The following is a 21,916-nucleotide window of genomic DNA, read 5'->3' as shown; positions in this document are numbered from 1 at the left end:
ACCACTCCTGCCTTTCAGAAGGAATTGCAAATGACAGTTCTAAGCAATGACAGCTGTCATAACAAATATTTTTTCCCAAAGATTGAAAGAGACAGTACTTATTTAAGTATATAGATTCTGATACATCTATTTGAAAACCAATTTTATAACATAGTCATCCTTCACACTCTGTTCCAAGAGTTCCAAATGTTGGGCATATGTAATAAAAGTATTGACTAGAATAACTAATTCTTAATCTGGTTGTCTACCTTCACTGCAAATTTATGAAATTCCTATTGCAAGTCAAGTCACACCTAGCTGTCTTGAAGTTGTTTATTAAATCAGGGAAATCTTAAAAATACATTCTTGGCTGCATCTTGAGAGCAAAATCTTTGTGTAACTTCTTTCAAGATCAGAGTAGACTACTTTCTAGAAATTTAAGCTGCACTCATTGTTATATAGTGGTTCTCTTTCCTACCAATCGTTTTCCTGCTGAGGGAAGATAATGCTATTTTTTGGCTAAGAATTTTTAAATTATGCTAAAAGAAGAAACAACAAATTTCTTCCCACAAAGAAAATATGTTTCTTTTAATAAAAGCTAACTTCAAGATCTTCTAGGGTAAAAGAGAATTTTAGTAATAATATAAACTCTATATAGTACAATGACTCTTAAATCATTTTTAACAGTTTTATATTTTCCACTGGATAAAACTTTTGTCTGGTCATTTCATTCCTCTAACACTATTTCAGTAGGCCTCTATACCAATGTACGGCACCCGAAAGCATAGAGTGGGATATACTATTTTAAAATTATGAGATTTTTGTTTTTGCATTTACAACTTGTTCAAAAAAGAGATTAAAATGTTTATTTGGTGCTTTTTTTGCTTTTACCATTACTGGAGCCACTGCTAGCACTAGTTGGTCTAGAAGTGCTGCCAGTTAGTGGAGAGGCTGGGAAGTTCAGCTCTAATACTTTAATCGAAGTCTGAGAAGCAGAAGTACTTGTACTTTTAGATGACCTAGAATAAAACCAGAAGTACTGAAAAGTTAATTCAAAATTTATATTTTAGCAGAAACCCCCTTATTAATGGCAAAAGATGCCATAATCCCACAAGTAATTAAAGAATCAAAAAAGATATACTATTAATAATGCTAATAATAAATTTTAAAAGCATGACCATTAATAATATGAAGAAATTAGTTTAAAAAGGAAAAGAAGGGTAACAAGGTTTCAAGCTAGTAGAAAAAACAGTTCAACAAATGTATTTCTATATGAAAAGTGCTTTCATTATAATCAATTTAAAGGTAGAATCATTAGGTATTAAAAGTTGGCAAAATTCATCAAACATAAAAACAAAAACGGGCATGGGAATTTGAGTGCCGGCAAGAGTGACTAAAATGATAGGTTATGTAATTCAAGCTGACGAGAAGAAAGTGAGGGGGCCTACTGATCGGATAGAGTGGTGGGTCCATTTGAAAAGTATAACTAGCCATACAATTCTAACTGCTAAGTTTTTAAAATATATATATTTATATGAAAGTACTGGGATGTTCAAGTGGCTGCTCATCATGTTTACAAAGAAAGTGGGGTGTTTATGTTTTTAAACACTATCTTTTGGGAAGCCCCTTTGTGACATCTCTAACTTGGTAAATGTAGGAGATTGGAAATTTTAAAATTAGAATGATCATTAATAATTTTTATTTTGTTAAAGCACAAGGATGTTGACTAAATGTCTACCTGATTATAGAATTCTGGATAAAACTAAACTGCAGAAGTAAAGAATAATTTCCTTCTTAGCAAAATAAAGCATCATAAAAGTCTGACTACGTAAGATTTAACAATGGGTTTTAATCATAAAAGTCTTATTCTATATGTCTGTAAAGACAAGTTGCCCATTTATGGTTTAATAAATTCTCCCCCTACTCAGGGTTGACCATGCTAGATGTAACCTCCAAAATTTCACCCTGCTTTATCCTACTGAAATAGCTGGGAGTCACAAAGCACTCTACACCAAAATGGAAATGATAACACCAGACAGAAGTCAGAAGAAAAGAGTCTGGCTCTGCTGGCTGTTTCCTGCGTATGCGACACTGACATAGGAAGGCAGGTAATGCAGAGGAGAGCACTGGCACTGGCAGGTCCCACAGCTGCGGCAATGTGCAGGTGCTGGGTTCACTTAGGCTGGAAGCCATGAGAGTTGTATGGAAGGAGATGGGTTTTTTCACCTTCCACTTACCTTGCTGATAACAGTGAAGTCTGTGAAGGAGATCTAGAGCTGTGACGACTGCCTTTAGTACTAGCTGTAGGTAGTTCTAAACCACTCTGGAAGAAGATTCAATAGCAATCGTTAGTACCACTGCATTTTAGAGTATTTCTCATTAGATTTCACTTTATGATGAATGCCATAAATTTTTTATTTTCATTAAGTGTTTAAGAAATATTTTTATCTAAAAGGTATTCTTATTACCTGTTCAAAGTATGTTTGAAGGATAATTCCGATTTCAGCATTTTCTTCTGAGATATCAACTAACATTTCATCAATGACCTTGTGAAGCTGTTTCACTTCACGAAGTTTAATGTCTTGTTCTTCCAGTGTTTCATCTTTTGTGTCTTTCAAAAGACGGATTTCCTTGGTGAGCTTAGCATACTGTTGGTCAATAGTAGTCAATTATTATATAAACCTATTTTCCACAACTTAATATTTTTTAATGGATGAAGGAGGATTTGGGGTCATCATTTGGAACTCCAAAAAATATAAATATGACAGGTCAGTTTTCAAAAGTTATAAATACCTGTTTAGTTACTCTCTCTAATTTTGGCTTCTGCTCCTCAGTTTCTCTACTTAGTTGACGTACATAAGCTTGCTTCTCTGATAATTTTTCTTTAACATTATTTGTTAAATGCTCTATAACTGCTAAAGTATTTTCCATGCTCTGCAGAAAATAAAGTATTAACATACTTATTGGTTAGAATCAAATAACTTATAAATTGCCACTTAAGTATTCATTTAATTTTCATTTATTTTTGTATATAATGTACATTCTATTGGTTGATAAGTATAATGGTTTTATGGATTAAGTTTTGTATATAATTCCACTGGAAAGTATTTTTATGGTAATTGAGAGAAAAATAAACAATTCAAACAATGACTGTTGAAAGTATACAGTTCTCAGATTCCCAATTCAGACCTTTTCCTTCAACTTCATTAGCCAAAAAAGTCTAAATTTTTATATAGAACCTGCTTACGAAGCACATTGTTTTCTCTTTCAGTGATGTACTTTAGTAACTACTTTCTACTAAATTATTTATATCCTTCAAACTTTTTTGTTTTAAGGAACAATCTTTAAGGTGATCTTTAAGGATTTAAATGAAATAAAAGTTCACTAAATAAAGGTTAGTGGGTAGATCATAATTAGCTAGCTATGATTTATCAACTAATTAACAGGTAATTGTCACGGATCCAGTCTGTGCTTAGCCTTGGAATTTTAACTAATTTAGTTACTATTTTGATCTCTTGTTTTTTTCTCACTTAAATGAGACATCTCTTACTATCTACTTCTCTAAAAAACTGTCTTTGTACAAGAAAACAATAGAGTAATAATAACAGTAGTTAACTTTTACTAAGGGCTTATCGTTAAATTCTATAGAATTTACCTGGATATCTTCCTGTAGTTCTCTGATTTGTCTTTGTTTGTATCTGTATTTTTCATCAACAGCTCTTTTTTGTTCTTCTAGTTGAATTTTTAGCTCATATTCATCACCTGGAATTTAGGGAATTTTTACTTTAAATGTTTAACATGCTGTGAAGAAAGCAACCTTAAAGTCTTAAATAAATTAAACCTTTAACATTTTTTGTTATGAAAGGTTAAATTCCTTATGTCTAACTGTTAAAAACAGGGCATGAAATAACTATTCTTATTTTGTCAACACAGAGCAGCCAATATGCTGCTATTTTCTTCAGATTTGAAATTAATTCCCCAGAGAAGTTATGTCATATCACTAGAACTAATAATGGAAATAACACCTTAGCACTTATTTTACAGGAGGTGGGGGTGATCAGTTTTTCCGACTCAAACATGGTACATTTTTGTTTTCCTTGTCTCATAGTGTTCCTCTTTTTTAAATAAATAACTGTACAGCTTCATTGCATGTATATTCAATTAGAAGTTTGAATAATTCCTACATACTAGATGGAGTCACTTTCCTAAAAGATTGTTTGTAATTGTTGTTGCAACTGTTCAGCACTTGCAAAGTGTTTCCTAGAGCATAGATTTCTTTTTCAGCTTTGTTGATCTTAGCATCCAAACTGTCACCTTCTCTTTGAAGTTCTTCTTTTTCTTGAGCAGCCTATAAAATACAGAATAGAACTGATTGATTAAAAGTATTTATCATGGGGGAGAATGTCTGTTTTCAGGGCAAGAAATACTTAACTGACAACAGTACCAATTTGCCTTGGGACCTTACATGCAGCACCAAGCACTTATTTCTTGTACTTGATTTGAGTAGAAGAACAAATCCTCAAGGCCTTCCAAATATAGCATATAGATACAAAATGGTGATGGAAATGTAGTAACTAACCAAAGCTTACGTGAAAACTCTCCAACAAAAATGACCAAAAAGTTAAGCAGGTATAAATTTTACTGGGAAGAAAAATAAGGTTAGCTAGAAGGGGATTTCAAAGTAAATATTAAATAAAAAGAATGTATGTTTCTGGCCTGAAAGAGGCTTAGCACACTTTCTCATTTTAAATCTTAGAAGTAAAAGAGGTGAGCAAGGAAAGTAAATACTTATCATTTCAAACCCAGGTATATTAGAAGTAGAGTTATTATGTGTGTTGTTAGAAGTAGTTATTAGAAGTATGATCTCAACATCCCTAAGTAGAATTAGAGTGCTTGCTTCAATCGGACATACTAAAATGAACAATACAAAGAAGATTGCATGGCGCCTGTGCAAGAATGACATGCAAATTTGTGAAGTGTCCCATATCTTTAAAAGGAAAAATACTGCATGATTCCACTTCTGTGCAGTATCTCATGTAGTCTAATTTACAAAAACCAAAGTAGAATGGTGGTTGCTACGGGTTTCAGGGAGGGAGAAATGGGGAGTTAATGTTTAATGGGTACAGTTTGTTTTAAAAGATGGAAAAAGTTCTAGAGATGGATTTCGGTATTGATTGCACAACAATATGAATATACTTAATACCACTGAACTGTATGCTTAAAAGTTGTTAAAGCAGTAAATTTTAAGTATATTTTACCACATTTTAAAAATAGTTTTAATTAGAGAAAGATAATTGTGATAAACATGGCTAGAAAAAATAAAGTGTAAAAACTGCTGAAAACCAATTCCTCAGTGAGTGGATATACTCAGTGACTTTCCAGCTTAACTGTGTCACTGGGCTAGGCCTTCTAGAGTTGTGTCAAAATAGTTCCAAAGAACTTCTCCAATTACGGGTTTACAGGGTTAGCATGCATATATACTTAAAAGTGCCAAAACCCACTTTTTGTCAAAATCAACTAATAATTTCATTGGTTAATTTATTCAGTCTCAAGTATGTACATTTAAACCAGAATATGGTCACTGGAAAAGTTTTAGTGGTAATGTTACAATTCTTAACATTTTCACTGTTCTTTGTTTTATTATGCTTCAAGATATATATTACATATATTTTTATAGCAAATAGCATATAATAAAAAAAGCTTAGCAAAAAAAAGTTAAGTTATTAGATAAATTATATCTAATTCCTTTGAGTCCAGAATTAGCAAACATTTCATTTGAAATATACTATAGTGAAAGAAAGAGTTAGAATGAATCAAAACAGCTAGGTTTTAGTTGTGGATTTCCTATGAGTGAGTTGAACAACATTAAATGATACACTTCCCTACTCCAAGTTCAGTTTACTTGTCAAATGAAGGGGTTGAATTTGTTCATTTATACAAATTCCTGATTTAATTCCATATATACCTTAAATTTCTAAATCTCTATGATCCCATTTGCCTCGAAATCAGAAATTATGTAATATTTACCTTTTATCTTGGATTAGAAAAGCTGATATTTGGAAGACATTTTTACTTACATGTTTTAAATCAACATTTTAAAGAATTTTCTAGTAGTTCCATTTGATGGTTTCATTCAGTTGTGATCAGAACTGGACCATTTCCTTATAAAGACAAGGGAACTTGGAAATGGGTAAAAGGAAATATAAAACCATGTGTGCCACATAGACAAGAGGCCAGTGCAGGACCAAAAATGAGGCCTGTGTGTTGACCTGCTTCCTCACAAAAAATATTAAGAAGTCCCAACCCCCAGGTACCTCAGAATGTGATCTTATTTGGAAATAGGGGTTTTGTAGATGTAATTAAGTTACAATGACGTCATTAGGGAGGCCTTAATCCAATATGATTGGTGTCTTATAAAAATGGGAAATTTGGACAGAGACACGGACATACTTTGAGGGAAGCCTGAAGGGACAAAGGGATTATGCCACATGAAGATGAACGTAGAGATCATGGTGTTGCTGTTGCTTCCATAAACTAAGGAACACCAAAGATGGCAAGCAAACCACCAAAAGTTAGGAGAGAAGCATAGAACAGACTGTCCCTCGCAGCCTTCAGAAAGAACCAATTCTGGTGACACTTTCATCTTGGATTTCCAGCCTCTAGAACTGTGAGACAATAAATTTCTATAGTTTAAGCTACCTAGCTTGTGATATTTTGTTATAGCAGCCCTAGCAAACTAGTACAAGGGGTCAGCAAACTGTATGTAAAGGGTGAGACAGTATTGTAGGCCTTATGGGCCATTCAGTCTCTGTAAAAACTACTCATACTTAATACCATTGTTATTGTAGCATGAAAGCAGCCAGAGACATAGGTATATGAATGAGTTTATGTATTGTGTGTTCCAATGCTTATTTACAAAACAGCATTGTGCAGCATTTAGCCCAGAGCCCATAGTTTGCTTACTTCTGAAATACAGTATGCAATAAATTAAACAGTTGTTAGCACGGTGACTAAATTCCTCTTCCCCAGTTATTATATATATATATATACACACACACACATATATATATACACATATATATATATACACACACACATACATGTATATACATATATACAGAAACATTACCTTTGGGAGGAATGTAAAGGATATAAGGAAAGGAAGGGAGCTTGGTTGACTAAATTTACATCCTGAATCTACCACATTCAGAAACAGAAATGATGGTTAGCTTCTAATTGGCAAGTTTAAGTTTTTCCTAGCAGTGAAACTGCTGAGATCTTACTTTTAAAAAGTTAAAAAAAAAAATTATGCTTATACAAATATAAAATGAACATGTCAAAGATTTTGTTCAATTCATTAATGAAGTAAACTATGAAATTTTGACAAGTTCAAAAGGAGAATTGCAACAGATTTTACACACACACACACACACACACACACACACAGAGTCAAAAATGCTGAAATAAGTTTGTTTATATTTACAGATTCAAAACTGGCTAATATCTTTTAGGGCAATAAAATAACAATGTTTAGGTTATCTTTCCTACAAGCATAAGTCAATTGTATTTATACTGGCCAAATCCATTTGCATTGTTATGGACGAGAATAATACACATGACCATCAATTTTCTCTAAAATAACATCTATCCCAATATAAGGTGTGCTAATCTACACATAATAGGAATCTGAGAAGGAGAAGAAAGAGAAAAGGGGACTGAAAAGGTATCTTAAGAAATTATGGCTGAAAACTTCCCAAACCTAAAGAAGGAAACAGATATCCAAATACAGGAAGCAGAGGGTCCCAAACACGATGAACCCAAACAGACCTACATCAAGACATATAATTAAAATGGCAAAAGTTAAAAAAGATTCTAAAGGCAACAAAATAAATGAAAGAGGATCAATAACAACTGATACTGCAGAAATACAAAAAAAAAAACTCATAAGAAAATACTATGAACAATTTTATGCCAATAAACTGGACAACCTAGAAGAAATGGACAAGTTTCTAGAAACATACAACCTGCTAAAACTGAATCAAGAAGAAACAGAACATTTGAACAGACTGATCATAAGAAGCGAAACAGAATCTTTATGTATAAATACGTACATACATACATACATACACTCCCTGAAAACAAAAGTCCAAGACCAGATGGCTTCACTGGGGTATTCTACCCAACCTACAAGAACTTATACCTATTCTTTTCAAACTCTTCCAAAAGACTGAAGAGGAGGGAACACTCCCAAGTCATTCTATGAAGTCAACATCACCCTGATACCAAAACCAGACAAAGATAAAAAAAAAAAAAAAAAAACAAAAAAACGGATAATTACAGGGCACTACCTTTGATGAATATAGATGCAAAAATCCTCAACAAAATATTAGCAAACCAAAACCAACAACATATAATAAGATCATATACCATGATCAAGTTGGATTCACTCCAGGGTCACAAGGATGGTTCAACATACGCAGATCAATCAGTGTGATACACCACATCAACAAAAGAAAAGAAAAAAACCACATGATCATCTCAATAGATGCAGAAAAAGCATTTGATAAAATTCAACATCCATTCATGATAAAAATGCTCACCAAAGTGGGTATAGAGGGAACATATCTCAACAAAATCCATTTATGACAAACCCACAGCTAACATAATATTCAATGGTGAAAAGCTGAATGCTTTCCCCCTATATTCCAGAACAATACAAGGATGCCCATTCTCACCACTTTTATTCAACATTGTATTGGAAGTTTTAGCCACAGCAATCAGGCTAGAAAAAGGATCCAAATTGGAAGGGAAGAGGTAAAATTGTCATCATATGCAGATGACATGATACTCTACACAGAAAACCATAAAGGCTACATACAAAAACTATTAGGTCTGATAGGTGAATTTAGCAAGGTAGCAGGATACAAGATTAATATACAGAAATCAGTTGCATTTCTTTAAACTAACAATGAAATATCAGAAAAGGAAAGTAAAGAAACAATCCAGTTTAAAATCACATCAAAAAAAAAAAAAAAAAAAAAGATACCTAAGAATAAACCTAACCAAGGAGGTGAAAGACTTATATGCTGAGAACCATAAAACACTGAAAAAGGAAACTGAAGATAATTCAAAGAAATGGAAAGATATCCCATGCTCTTGCATTGGAAGAATTAATAGTGTTAAAATGACCATACTACCCAAAGCAATCTACAGATTTAATGTGATCCCTATCAAATTACCCTTGACATTTTTCACAGAACTAGAATAAATAATCCTAAAATTTATATGGACCCACGAAAGACCCAGAATTGCCAAAACATCCTGAGGAAAAGGAAAAAAGCTGGAGGCATAACCCTCCCAGACTTCAGACTGACTATACTACAAAGCTACAGTAATCAAAACAGCATGGTATTGACACAAAAATACAGATATGTAGATCAATGGAACAGAATAGCCCAGAAATAAACCCAAACACCTATGGCCAATTAATCTTCAACAAAGGAGGCAAGAATACACAATGGAGAAAAGATAGTCTCTTCAGCAAGTGGTGTTGGGAAAGCTGGACAGCTGCATGTAAATCAATTAAGTTAGAACACTCCCTCACACCATACACAAAAATAAACTCAAAATGGTTTAAAGACTTAAAGATAAGACCTAACACCATTAAACTCATAGAAGAGAACATAGGCAAACATTCTCTGACATAAATAATAGCAATATTTTTTACATCAGTCTCCCAAGGCAAAAGAAATAAAAGCAAAGATAAAACAAATGGGACCTAATCAAACTTATAAGCTTTTGCACAGCAAAGGAAACCATAAACCAAACAAAAAGACAACCTATAGAATGGGAGAAAATATCTGCAAACAATGTGACTGACAAGGGCTTAATTTCCAAAATATACAAACAGCTCAAACAACTCAATATCAAAAAACAACGAACCAATCAAAAAATGGACAGAAGACCTAAATAGACATTTCTCCAAAGAAGACATACAGATAAGACAGCAGGCATGTGAAAAGACGTTCAACATCGCTAATTATTAGAGAAATGCAAATCAAAACCACAATGAGGTATCACCTCACATCAGTCAGTCAGAATGGCCATCATCAAAAAGTCTACAAATAACAATACAGAGAATATAGCCAATATTTTATAATAACTGTAAATGAAAATTAACACTTAAAAATTCAATAAAAATTTTGAAAATTAAAAAAAAAATTTAAGTCTACAAATAATAAATTCTGGAGAGTGTCTGGAGAAAAGGGAACCCTCCTACACTGTTGTGGGAATGTAAATTGGTGCAGCCATTATTGAAAACAGTATGTACATTCCTTAAAAAACTACAAATAGGGTTACCATATGATCCAGTAATCCCACTCCTGAGTATATATCCAGATAAAACTACAACTTGGAAAGATATATGCACTCCAATGTTCACAGCAGCACTATTTACAATAGCCAAAACATGGAAGAAACCTAACTGTCCATCAACAGATGAATGGATAAAGAAGATGTGAGATATATATATCATATATATATATGTATATGGCCATAAAAAAGAATAAAATAATGCCATTGCAGCAACATGGATGGACCTAGAAATTATCATACTAAGTGAAGTAAGTCAGACAGAGAAAGACATATACAGTATCACTTTATATGTGGAGCCTAAAAAATAATACAAATGAACTTGTTTACAAAACAGTAAAAGACTCACAGACATAGAAAACAAAATTACAGTTACTAAAGGGGAAAGAGTGGAGGAGGGATAAATTAGGAGTATAGGATTAACAGACATACACTGCTGTATATAAAATAGATAAACAATAAGAATTTACTGTATACAGAGGGACTGTATTCAATATCTTATAAATTATAATGGAAAAGAATCTGAAAATTTCAGAATATATATATTTGGTTATATATATATAACCAAATCATGTTGTTGTACACCTAAAACTAACCAATATTGTTTATCAACTATACTTCAATTTTTTTAAATTAATATCTATCCCTCTACAGAGTTGTAAAGTATGTTAGCCAATAGAAAATCAATCAAAGGTGTGCACTTCTGTAGAATCAGGCAATCCCTGGAAGGCCCACTAGAAAATGCCAAGTGTTTAGTGTCACCATGAGGTGGCATCATTGCAAATGCACTGATTGTTTTTGCCCATTTTCAGGCCATGGATAATTTTTCTCAATGTAAACCAGATTGAGTTTAGTTATAAAAAAAGTTTCATTTTTATACAACTGGCACATGTGAAGTGGTATGAGTAAAATATTTAAATATGCCACACAACAAAAATTGCGAATAACCATGTGGCAAGCTGTAGACCCTGGAGAAGATGGAAAGTGAAGTGAGGCATCAGGAAATTGAGACGGGCAACTGACAACCTTGATTAATTCCACATATTCCTGATACTGGCACAGAAGGAATACTCTTCCTCATAAAATTTGCCTGTCTTCCTGAGAAGTGAATTTTTCATCATCATCATTACCATGACAGCAAAAACAATAATGATAACTAACATTTATTGAGGGCTCCTTTTGTTCCAGGTACTGTTTTAAGGGCTTTACATATATTTTGTCACTTCTAACAACAAAAATAACAATATTATCCTAATTTTGCAAGTGAGAAAACTAAAGCCTCAAATAGCTAAATAACTTATTCAAGGTCACCTACCTAATCACTGATAGAGCCAAGGCATGGGCAAAGACACTCTAACACCAGTGCTTTTATGTAACTCATCAGATCCCTTGTTGGTAGAGAAAGTTAACTGGAACTGCAACATCTGTCTACTTCCCAGCTTAACAGACTCGAACCTACCATTCACCTCTTGGGAACCTTCAAAACCTGAGAGGAGGAAAGGCCTGTTAATACTGGGCAGAAGCACGAAGTACCACAGACTGACGAGTTATAAGAAGGGTTTGAGACCTGGGACTCATTTCTCATACATGAGTTAGGTGGAATTTCCTGAGGCAAAGCAGCAGAGTGTGCAGTATGTGTTTGGGGCATCCTTAAAGAAGGACTACAGAAGAAAACTTGCAAGATTAAGTAGAAGTCAAAGGGAAGGCACATCCACAAGGGCCATCCTCAAAAAGTGTGAACTGGGGACCTCCTTCCCACTCCTATCCATGCATGATACAGGAAAAATGAGTTAGTTAAAATTCCCATTCCTTCTTCGTAGTTTTGAGTAACTTCCCAGACCTCTCTGTAAAGGAAATCACACCTGTTCAGGGTATTTTCTACATGGGAAAGATGAAGATAGCAATAGTCAGGAAGGAAACTGCATCCAATTCCTGATCACTTCTAAACTGCCCCTTAAGTTTATGAGGTAAAGATAACTATGAGACAGCAGACAACTCTCAGAACATCAGAGCAGATTCACCAGATCTGTTTGTCTTCCATCCAATATGAAGGCAAAGGAACAACCCCCTTCCTCTCTGGACATCTGCCACACACAGCAATGGTAAACTGGGGTATAAGAGTCAGAGTGGGGCAGCTCCAGGTGACGATAAAGTCTAGGGTGTGGTCATACAAATGGGTGACAGTGAAGTAAAGCTCTGAGCCCGAGGTGTTGAACAGGTTGTCACATGCATATATATTAGACAGCCAGAGTGGCAGCAGGTCTTAGAATAAAAGAGGTTACGACCCTTGAGTAAATGAGAGAAAACAACATCACACAAATGACAGTCCAAAAAAAAAAAAGAAAAAACAACAGTGGTCCAGACCTCTCTTTGACCTAATGGATGTGTATAAAACTAATATTGCTTTAGTACCTCCATCTAGCAACTGATGTTTTCTGTCCCTAATCAAGTTCAGTAACTTCTAGAGTGCTATAAAATTTGGAATTTCACAGCAAAAAAAAAAATTGCCATTTTGGTTGCTAACAAAGAGCTAAGAAAGAAAGGATACTTCATTTTATCACAAGTATAAATCAAGATTACCTTTATTACATAATAGGCCTGTGTTTTCTCCTCTTCTCCTTCAGGAGGCAGCATAACAACAGTAAGGATTTCATATCTGTTCTTCAGCTTATCAATTTTACTTAGCCGCTCATGAAACTCAGTGCTAGTATGAAAACAAAAAGAAAGGGAAAACACTGAAAAACAAATAGCATACTTTTTTCAAAAATAGACTATACCGTTTTTGCTAGTTACTTTTTCCCTTTTATCACAGTAAATTTATGTTTTTTGTTTCAAACTTATTTTATCATAATACTAATAACACTAATATATGCATAGCAATGCAAAGAACGACTCATCTGTGTGCTACAACCTCATGAAAGGGAGCCTTCCAACCATGGTCAAAAGAAATCTTCAACCTACCAGTTTTCTACTCCTACATAAAGCTGATGGTAAAATACGTTAAGTATCAGAGTTACAGCTTTGCTTGTTTTTAAGTATTATCGTTGTCTCATCAGAAAGTATTTATTCATCTTTTAAGTGATTGTAAACAACAAGGTTTGTTAGACTTCCAGCTTTAAGATGGTGGACTAAGCACAAGCGTAACTCTCCTCCTTCCTAAAATGGAAACGATTAAAAGAAAAAAAAAACCTCACCACAGCTCTGGGAACAAGAAAGACAATTTTTTTTTCATGAATTCATGAAAAAATGGAAAGCAAATACAATATGATTGACAGGAGAAAAAATGGATACACACACTGAAGATTAATATAGAAATAAAGGACACTTCTTTCCAAAGAAGTCTAGAGAAAATCCAAACTCAGGAATAAGAAAGAAAAAGAGCAAAAGTGATCTTTGAGGGTATTAATAAGGTAATTAATAAAAGGATTGCCTACAGAACATCTGGGCCACTCTCAGCGCCTCAAAGTACACAGAAATATTAGCAGGAATTATTTCTGTTCCAATGATAATCTCCAAAATTACCAGAGTTCCTACGGTTGCACATTGAACCTGGAGAGAAAAGTGAAAAAGAACATGATGTAATTCCAGACCTCCACAATAGTGGAGGTTAATAAAAAAAGGCAGTTCTAGTCAGGAATGAAAGTTTTCATCGCCCAAAATAAACTCCTTATGCTCCAGATAGACTACCCTAGAGCGCAGAGTCAGCCCTTCCAGTTAGGGGAGAGACCTGTTAGAAAAAGAGATCTACCTAATTGTTGAAGAAACCATATCAGCTAGCTATACCAATCATCATGGTTATTAATTAAGCATTTGTTAATAAATACAACAGAAAGCCAAAGGCTATCAGCATTTATGAAAAGCCAGCAGCATGAATAAAAAGAAAATGAGTCAAAACAGAACAGACCCTAAGAAAAACAAAGATAATACATGAGACAGAAAAGAACCTTCAGAGTATTCTAATTAGTATCGTCTAAAAGATGAAAGAATATTGCACCCCAAAATAGTCATAAAACAAGAATGGGCCACTATGAAAAGAGAGAACCAATGAAAGAACAGAGTTCTTACAAATAATCTTCCCTTTTTAATCTAAAAGTAGTGAAGAATGTCAGGCACGGTGGCACTCCTGCAGTCCCAGCGACTCAGGAGGCTGAGGCAGGAGGACTGCTTGAGGCCAGGAGTTCTGGGCTGTCCTGCACTATGCCGATCAGGAGTCCCCACTAAGTTCAGCCTCAATATGTGACCTCCAGGGAGCAGGAGACCACCAGGTTGCCTCAGGAGGGGTGAACTGGCCCAGGTCAGAAACACAACAGGTCAAAAGAGTGAATCAATGATATAGAGAGAGGGAGAAAGAGAAGGGCAGGGAATGGGGAGAAGACAGAAAGGAGGGGGATGGGGAGAGAGAGAATACCTTAAAAAATGAAATAAAAATAATAAAAAATAAAAACAAGACAAAAATTTAAAAATCTGGAAGACAAATCTAAGAAGGCCAACACCCACTAAAAATGAGCAACACATGGGGAGAGTGGTGTGGAAAAAAATATTAAAGAATTAAAATATTTTCCTGAGCTGAAGAAAGACTTGAATGAAATAACTGAAAGAGCTCACCAAAGAAAAATGAGAAAGTATAAAACACCCAGATATATACATGGAAATTCTAAAATGCTCCCAAATAAAAACACTGTCCTAAAGCTTCCAGAAAGAAAACAAGGTTCCCTACAAAATCAGATGAATTAGTCTGGAATCAGACCTCTCATAAACAACACTTTAGTCTAGAAGAATATGAAACAATGGTTTCAAACTTCAACTCTAATTCAAATATGGGGTAGAATAAATATGTTTTAAACATGCAAGGACTCAAAAATTTCAGAAAACATCAGTCCTGGGAAAAAAATTACAAAATATACTCCAGAGAAATGAAATGAGAATCCAAGAAAATATTATGACAAAAGGTACATGAAAGGCAGCACTATATACAATAGCCAAAACATGGAAGCAATCTAAATGTCCCTTGACAGATGACTCGATAAAGAAGCTGTGGTATATTGCTACAATGGAATACTACTCAGCCATAAAAAAGAATAAAATAATGCCATTTGCAGCAATATGGATGGACCTAGAGATCATCATTCTAAGTGAAGTCACAAAGAGAAAGAAAAATACCCTATAGTATCACTCATATGTGGAATCTAAAAGAGAAAAAAAAAAGGACACTATGAACTCATCTACAAAACAAAAACAAACTCAGACATAGTAAACAATCTTGTGGTTGCCAGGGAAAGGGGGCGGGAAAGGATAAACTTAGGAGTTTGAGATTTGCAAATGTTAGCCACTATACATAAAAAAAGATTTTAAAAATGTTTCTTCTGTATAGCACAGGGAACTATATTTAATATCTTATAATAACCTTTAATGGAAAAGAATATGAAAATGAATATATGTATGTATATGCATCACTGGGACATTGTGCTGTACACCAGAAATTGACACATTGTAACTGACTACTTTAATAAAAAGAAATTTTTTTAAGATACATGAAAGAATATTAAAACAATAAACATGTAAAATGTGGGTAGGCTGAAATTATTGCTGGCAATGGGCTGTACAGTTTAATGCAAGTTATAAGAAAGGAGTTCTTTTAAAAGTAGAGACATAATATTAAAAACAATAAATAATAACCTGAAACTATAATCAATGATTTCAACAATACATGAAGGATGGAGAGAAGAAATGCAGCAGTAAAAGATGCTAAAAGTCTTAATTCATTTAGGAAGGAAAAATAATAGGAACGACTTAATCTTCAGTATTCATAGAGAGATAGGGAGATTAGAGTTTCTTCTGAATTTAAGAATAAACAACCAGTAAAAAAAATAAATAAATTCTGCATCAAACTAAAAAAAAAAAGAATAAACAAAAAAATAATTAAAATTAAAATGTGTATCTACAAACAAAGGGGAAAAAAGTAAAACCAATGAAAGACAGGAAAGACAAAAAGAATACCTACCATATGATCCAGCTATTCCATTTCTAGGTATCTACCCAAGAAAAAAGAAAGCACGTGTCCATACCAAGAATATATATGTTCATAGCAGCTTTATCTGCAACAGCCCGAAACTACAAACAATTCAAATATTCATCAACAGATAAATGTATATATATATATTGGCACAGACACATACAATGGAATATTACCACTTTGCAATAAAAAGCTGAGATCAGCAAACAATCCTAAACCTGCTACTTGTTTTTATACAGACTAGGGTAGGAGCAAAGAATGACTTTTACATTTTTTAATGTAAAATGGTTGAAAAATTAAGAGAAAATTTATATTTCATGAAACATAAAAATATATGAAGTTCTAACTTCAGTGTCCATAAAGTTTTACTGGAACACAGCCAACTCATTTATTTGCATATTGCCTAGGGCTGCTTACACTCCACAATGGCAGAGTTGAGTTGCTGCAAGAGAGGCCATATGGCTCACAAAACCTATAATATTTACTATCGGCCCTTATAGAGAATTGTGTGGGTTACAGCTAAGTAATACTTAGAAAATTGTTTCAGCCTTCAAGGTAAATTAATTATCTATCTCAAGAAGTCAGAAAAAGAACATCAAAATAAACCCCCCAAAAATAGAAGAAAAAATAGTAAACGTGAGAGCAGCAGTTAGTAAAATAAAAAATGAATTCACAATTTTAAAAAATCAGCAAGAGTTTATTTTTTTCAAATAAAATTCACTAACTACTGGCAAGACTTATGCCATCCAAAAAAAAAGTCACAAATAATCAGTATCAAGAATGAAAAGCTACAAACACTATAGCTATTAAACATATAATAAAATTATATTGTGAAAAACTTTACGGCAATAACTTTGAAAATTTAAGTGAAATGGAAAATTTTTCCTAGAGAAAAATATAATTTACTAAAACAGACTCAAGAAGAAATATAGTATCTGCATTGTCCTATAACCAATAAATAAATTGAACCAACAGCTGAAAATCCTCAAAAAACTCCAGATTCCCAATGGCTTTACCAGTGAGGTATTTGAAAGTTTAAGAAAGATATAATTCTGCTTTTATAAACTTGTCCAGAGGATAGAAAAATAAGAACACAAAAATAATTTTATAAAAGTAGACATAACCCTCATAACCTGAAAACTTGACAAGGGCAGGAGAGAAAGGAGAATTATAAACAGAGATACAAAAATTGTATAAAGATATTAGGAAACAAAATCTAGGCCTATACAAAATGTAATATGTGACAGACAGTTGTGTTTATTACAGGAATGTAAGTTTGTTTTACCTTTGAAAAAGCAATGAATATATTCAATTATATTAACAGATTGAAGAAACTACATCATAACAATAAGTACAAAAAAGCATACAGTAAGTCAACATTCATTCTTGATTAAACAAATGAAAACAACCTCTTCCAGAAACTGACACAATATTGTAAACTGACTACATACTTCAATAAAAAAGAATGCAAATTAAAAAAAAAAAAAAACCTCTTAACAAATAATGAAAATACATGGGAGCTCCCTTAATATCATACAGAGTATCTCAAAAAAACACCACGGTAAAGTTGATACTTAACGATAAAACAATGAAAACTTTCCCTTTGAGATCAAGCACCTGCAAGATGAGGGTACCTGCAATCACCACTGCTTTTCAGCAGTGAACTGAAGGTTACATAACAAGGGCAATAAAGCGAGAAAAACAAAAGAGAAAAATTGAAAAGGAAGACACAAAACTGTTATTTGCCAAAAATGTCAGTGAAATACCTAGAAATTAGAATCTACAGATCAATTGTTAGAACTAATAAGAGTTTAAGCAAGGTTGGTTGCTGGATACTTAATATACAGAAACCAACTGTATTTCTATATACCAGTAACAAACCAAAAATGAAATGTTATAAAAGAGATAATGTTGACAGTAACATTATAAAAAAACATGTAGCCAGAAATAAATCTTATAGAAGATATGCAAAACCTATATGAAAAAACTGCTTCAATAAAGGCAGCTGTTGGGTATCCATAAGGGAAAGTATGTTATTAGACCCTTACCACAAACCACACACAAAAATCAATTCCAATTAAAGATCTTAACATAAATAAGGGAAATCCAAAGAATGAGGTAGGAGTTAGCTTAAGGAAAGAGAAAGGAAAAAGCATAGATTTGTGGATAAAATATTTCCTATGTATTATATTAAAAGCTTTTTCAAATGAGTAAGAAAAAGATGGACAAGCAAGGTGGTGGAGGTGGCAGCCAGCTCTTCTGATATTACCCTTACATTTTCAAAATGCTAAAGCAGAACTTTAAAATTCTAATTAATACCTTATGTTTTGCCGTTCTTGGTCAACATATCGTATTTGTGATGCAAGCATTGTTTTGTGAACCTTAATTTCTTCAGTCCGTTCTTCCATAGCTGAGTATAATTGTTGCTTTCTTTTTTCCAGAGAAAGAACTTCTTCTGCCTTACTGTGAAGCATTTCTCGAGTACGTTTAACTTCAAGTTTTAAAAGATTGTCTTCTACCATCAGATCCTAACAATATAACAAAATCATCAGCTATTGATATAATCATTTGTGCACCTAAACCAAAATGTGTTTCTTTTTTATTGCTACAAAAGTGAAACCTGAAAATACAATTTCTTCCAATTTCTAAATATTAATTAGGGTTAAATTTAAATTGCTCCAAGTCATGACTTGGTTTTTCTTTTCTTTTTATTATAAGAAAAGGGTTTACAGCTATTCCAAGTCTTTTATTATAAATTAAATTTTAAATTCAAGTTTTACTTAAAAAAAGTAAGAAGTTATTCCTAAAATTGAAACTTACAATATCCAGAATATATATACAGGCCTATGGATGAGGATTTTTATATTCTAAACTAAATCATACAGAATAATGTGTAAATAAATTTTTATTTTAAAACAACTCAGTCATGACTATTGATGCAAGAATACACAAATAGATCAATTTTCAGAATAGAAAGCCTAGAAAAAATACTCCAGAATATAAGATTTTACTGTTTAAAAACATAGCCTTTCAGTTGGAGAAAAGATTAGATCCCCACATCTCATATGTACCAAAAATAAACTCCAATAAAACAGATAAACAAGTTTCTACTGTACAGCACAGGGAACTATATTTAATATCTTGTAGTAACTTATAATGAAAAAGATTATGAAAACAAATTAATACATAATTCATGTACATGTATGACTGAAAACATTATGCTGTATACCAGAAATTGACACATTGTAAACTGACTATACTTCAATTAAAAAATAATAAATAAATTTTAAAAATGCAAAATAATAATAATAATAATTTAAAAATAAACTCCTGGTCAATTTAAAAAACTTAATATAAGAGATGAAGCCAATGCAGCTACTAGAAACAGTTGCTATTTGTTTGAGTTTTCGTGTGATGAAGACATTTCTAAGCATAAAAATTATACAGGGAAAAACACTTAAATATTTGATATTAAAAAAAGTTTCTATGTCAAAAAAACTGAATTAAAATTTACAGACAATGGGACAAATACTGACAATATTTATGAGTTAATATTTTTACACATAAAGATCTTTTGCAAAGCAATTTAAAAATATAAACCTCCTAGTAGAAATATGGGCCCAAAAAATAAACCTAGAAATCCAAAAGAAAAATTATGGAACATAACAGAAAAAATGTTTCAAACATTTTAACTGAAACATAAATATTTTAAATTTTATGTTTAAACTTTAGATGTTTTAAAATGTCACCAGTGCAGGCTAAAATCAATGAGATATCATGTTTGCCCATCAAATTGACAACAATTTTATAAATTATAATACCCAGCCCTGGTGGTGGTGAGTAAAATAGAAAATTTACATACTGCTGGTGGCAGTATTAACTGAACCCTACAGAGGGAAACTTGGCTTGAAAATGGTTTCAAGGCACCAAAAATGTTCATTCTTTTTGAACCATAATTATACAGCTGGAAATTTATCCTAAAGAACTACATGAAGAACTGTACAACAAAATATATGCATAGTACATGATAGTACTATTTAGAAGAGCCAAACAATGGTAACAAACATATATCCAAAAAATAGGAGATGGTTAAATAAATTATTGTAACTTTATGCAATGGACTGTAGGAAGTCTTTGAAGATATTTAATGTTTAGGAAACACGTACAATGTATTTTTAAGGTTTTAAATACAATACATAAAGCAAATTCTCTTCAAAAGATTGAAAGAAAATAATATACTATAACATTGTTTATCTTGTGTACAGTGATATAGTGACTTATTTCCTTCTTTATAATTTGGTATATTTAAAATTTTTTCTACAATTAGCATGAAAACATATGCTTTTTAATAGTATTTATACATATGATTTTATTGTACCTGTTTCAAAGCTTTGGCTTTATTAAGTTCTTTCTCTGATCTGTCATTGAAAAGGTTCAATTCATTTATTTTGGTCATGAGGGACTGCTTTTCATCACAATTTTTACTATTTGACTTCTTGATAAAATAAAGATCATTCTGTAAAAAGGAAACAAGGTACATAAATACATATTTTAAATAACAATATTAAATACATACTACTAAACATGTCTTACATTAAGTTATATATTCTATTAAATACTTCTAATAATCAAATTTTTAAATTTCACCCTTCATGCTGTAATGTCTCTGATATAATTATCTATTGATGTTTGGGTTTACTTTGAATTCAATAATTCTAGGAAATATTACGTATGCTTACAGTTAAAACTGAATTATTAAGTGACTGCTACTTATGAGGAGAAATAGGTGGGAGAGGATCTCAAGCTTTGGTTCAATAGATGGTTCACCTTCTAGGGTTCATTATTTGATTCAACCCATGTCCCAGAAGGTAAAAACATTTACAGTGTGAGAAAGCTCAGGTTCTTGGTTAACTATAAGCTCTGGAATCAGACTGTCTTAGTTACGTATTAGCCATCTGATCCTGGGGGGCAACCTCCTCTTCCTCCGTTTCCTCATTTCTAAAATGGAGATAATAACAATACCTACCTACCTGGGCTGTTGTGATGGTTAAAGAAGTTACTGTCAAAGAGTATGTACAACAATGTTTGACATGTAGAAACGCCATGTCTTATTATTATTATTACATATCTAATCACATATTGCTGGAGAGAAAAATGCTAAATAGGATGTAACTCCATCGGATGCGTAGATGGGTCATACATACTCAGATTCCAGTTTTCTAGCTTTATACCAATTGGAACCCTCCCTCCAACGCAAAACCAGAACAAGGTTTGTGCTCCTTGTCCTCTGTTAGTCCCTCTTAGGGTACCTAAAACAAAAATTTTCTAGTGCCAAGACCTATCCCTCTCCTCTCCTTCTGTCTTCCTGTTTCCCTCCCTTCCTCCCTCCTCTGTCATTCTCATTGCTTGTACTTCTCTGATGTATCAGGACCTAAGACTGATGCAGGGCAGTAAGAATATTTTTACATAAAGGAATGATTTTATAAAATTAACTTTCAGAAAGAAAATTCTAATTTGAGATAATTTCCAACCTGAAGTAATTTGTTTCTATTA

General features: G+C 32.8%; 1 protein-coding gene and 1 pseudogene across 1 annotated transcript in view; one reads left to right on the top strand and one right to left on the bottom strand.

The window, feature by feature from the left end:
* Positions 1 to 683: 683 nt before the first annotated feature.
* Positions 684 to 21,916, bottom strand: part of CCDC39 (coiled-coil domain containing 39) — a 138,701-nt gene continuing 117,468 nt past the window's right edge. Inside the window, exons 18-26 of the mRNA XM_006183749.3 lie at positions 20,742 to 20,879; positions 18,683 to 18,891; positions 12,931 to 13,054; positions 4,168 to 4,327; positions 3,635 to 3,741; positions 2,773 to 2,913; positions 2,448 to 2,627; positions 2,217 to 2,302; positions 684 to 998 (exon numbers count right to left, since the gene is read on the bottom strand). Coding sequence (XP_006183811.2) covers positions 845 to 998; positions 2,217 to 2,302; positions 2,448 to 2,627; positions 2,773 to 2,913; positions 3,635 to 3,741; positions 4,168 to 4,327; positions 12,931 to 13,054; positions 18,683 to 18,891; positions 20,742 to 20,879 — 1,299 coding nt within the window. The 3' untranslated portion in view covers positions 684 to 844. The remainder of the gene's footprint in view (positions 999 to 2,216; positions 2,303 to 2,447; positions 2,628 to 2,772; positions 2,914 to 3,634; positions 3,742 to 4,167; positions 4,328 to 12,930; positions 13,055 to 18,682; positions 18,892 to 20,741; positions 20,880 to 21,916) is intronic.
* Positions 4,871 to 4,970, top strand: LOC116666881 (annotated as a pseudogene).

The sequence above is a fragment of the Camelus ferus genome, chromosome 1 (genome assembly GCF_009834535.1).
Source record: "Camelus ferus isolate YT-003-E chromosome 1, BCGSAC_Cfer_1.0, whole genome shotgun sequence".
Lineage (NCBI taxonomy): Eukaryota > Metazoa > Chordata > Mammalia > Artiodactyla > Camelidae > Camelus > Camelus ferus.
This window is presented reverse-complemented; position numbering and strand designations above follow the sequence as displayed.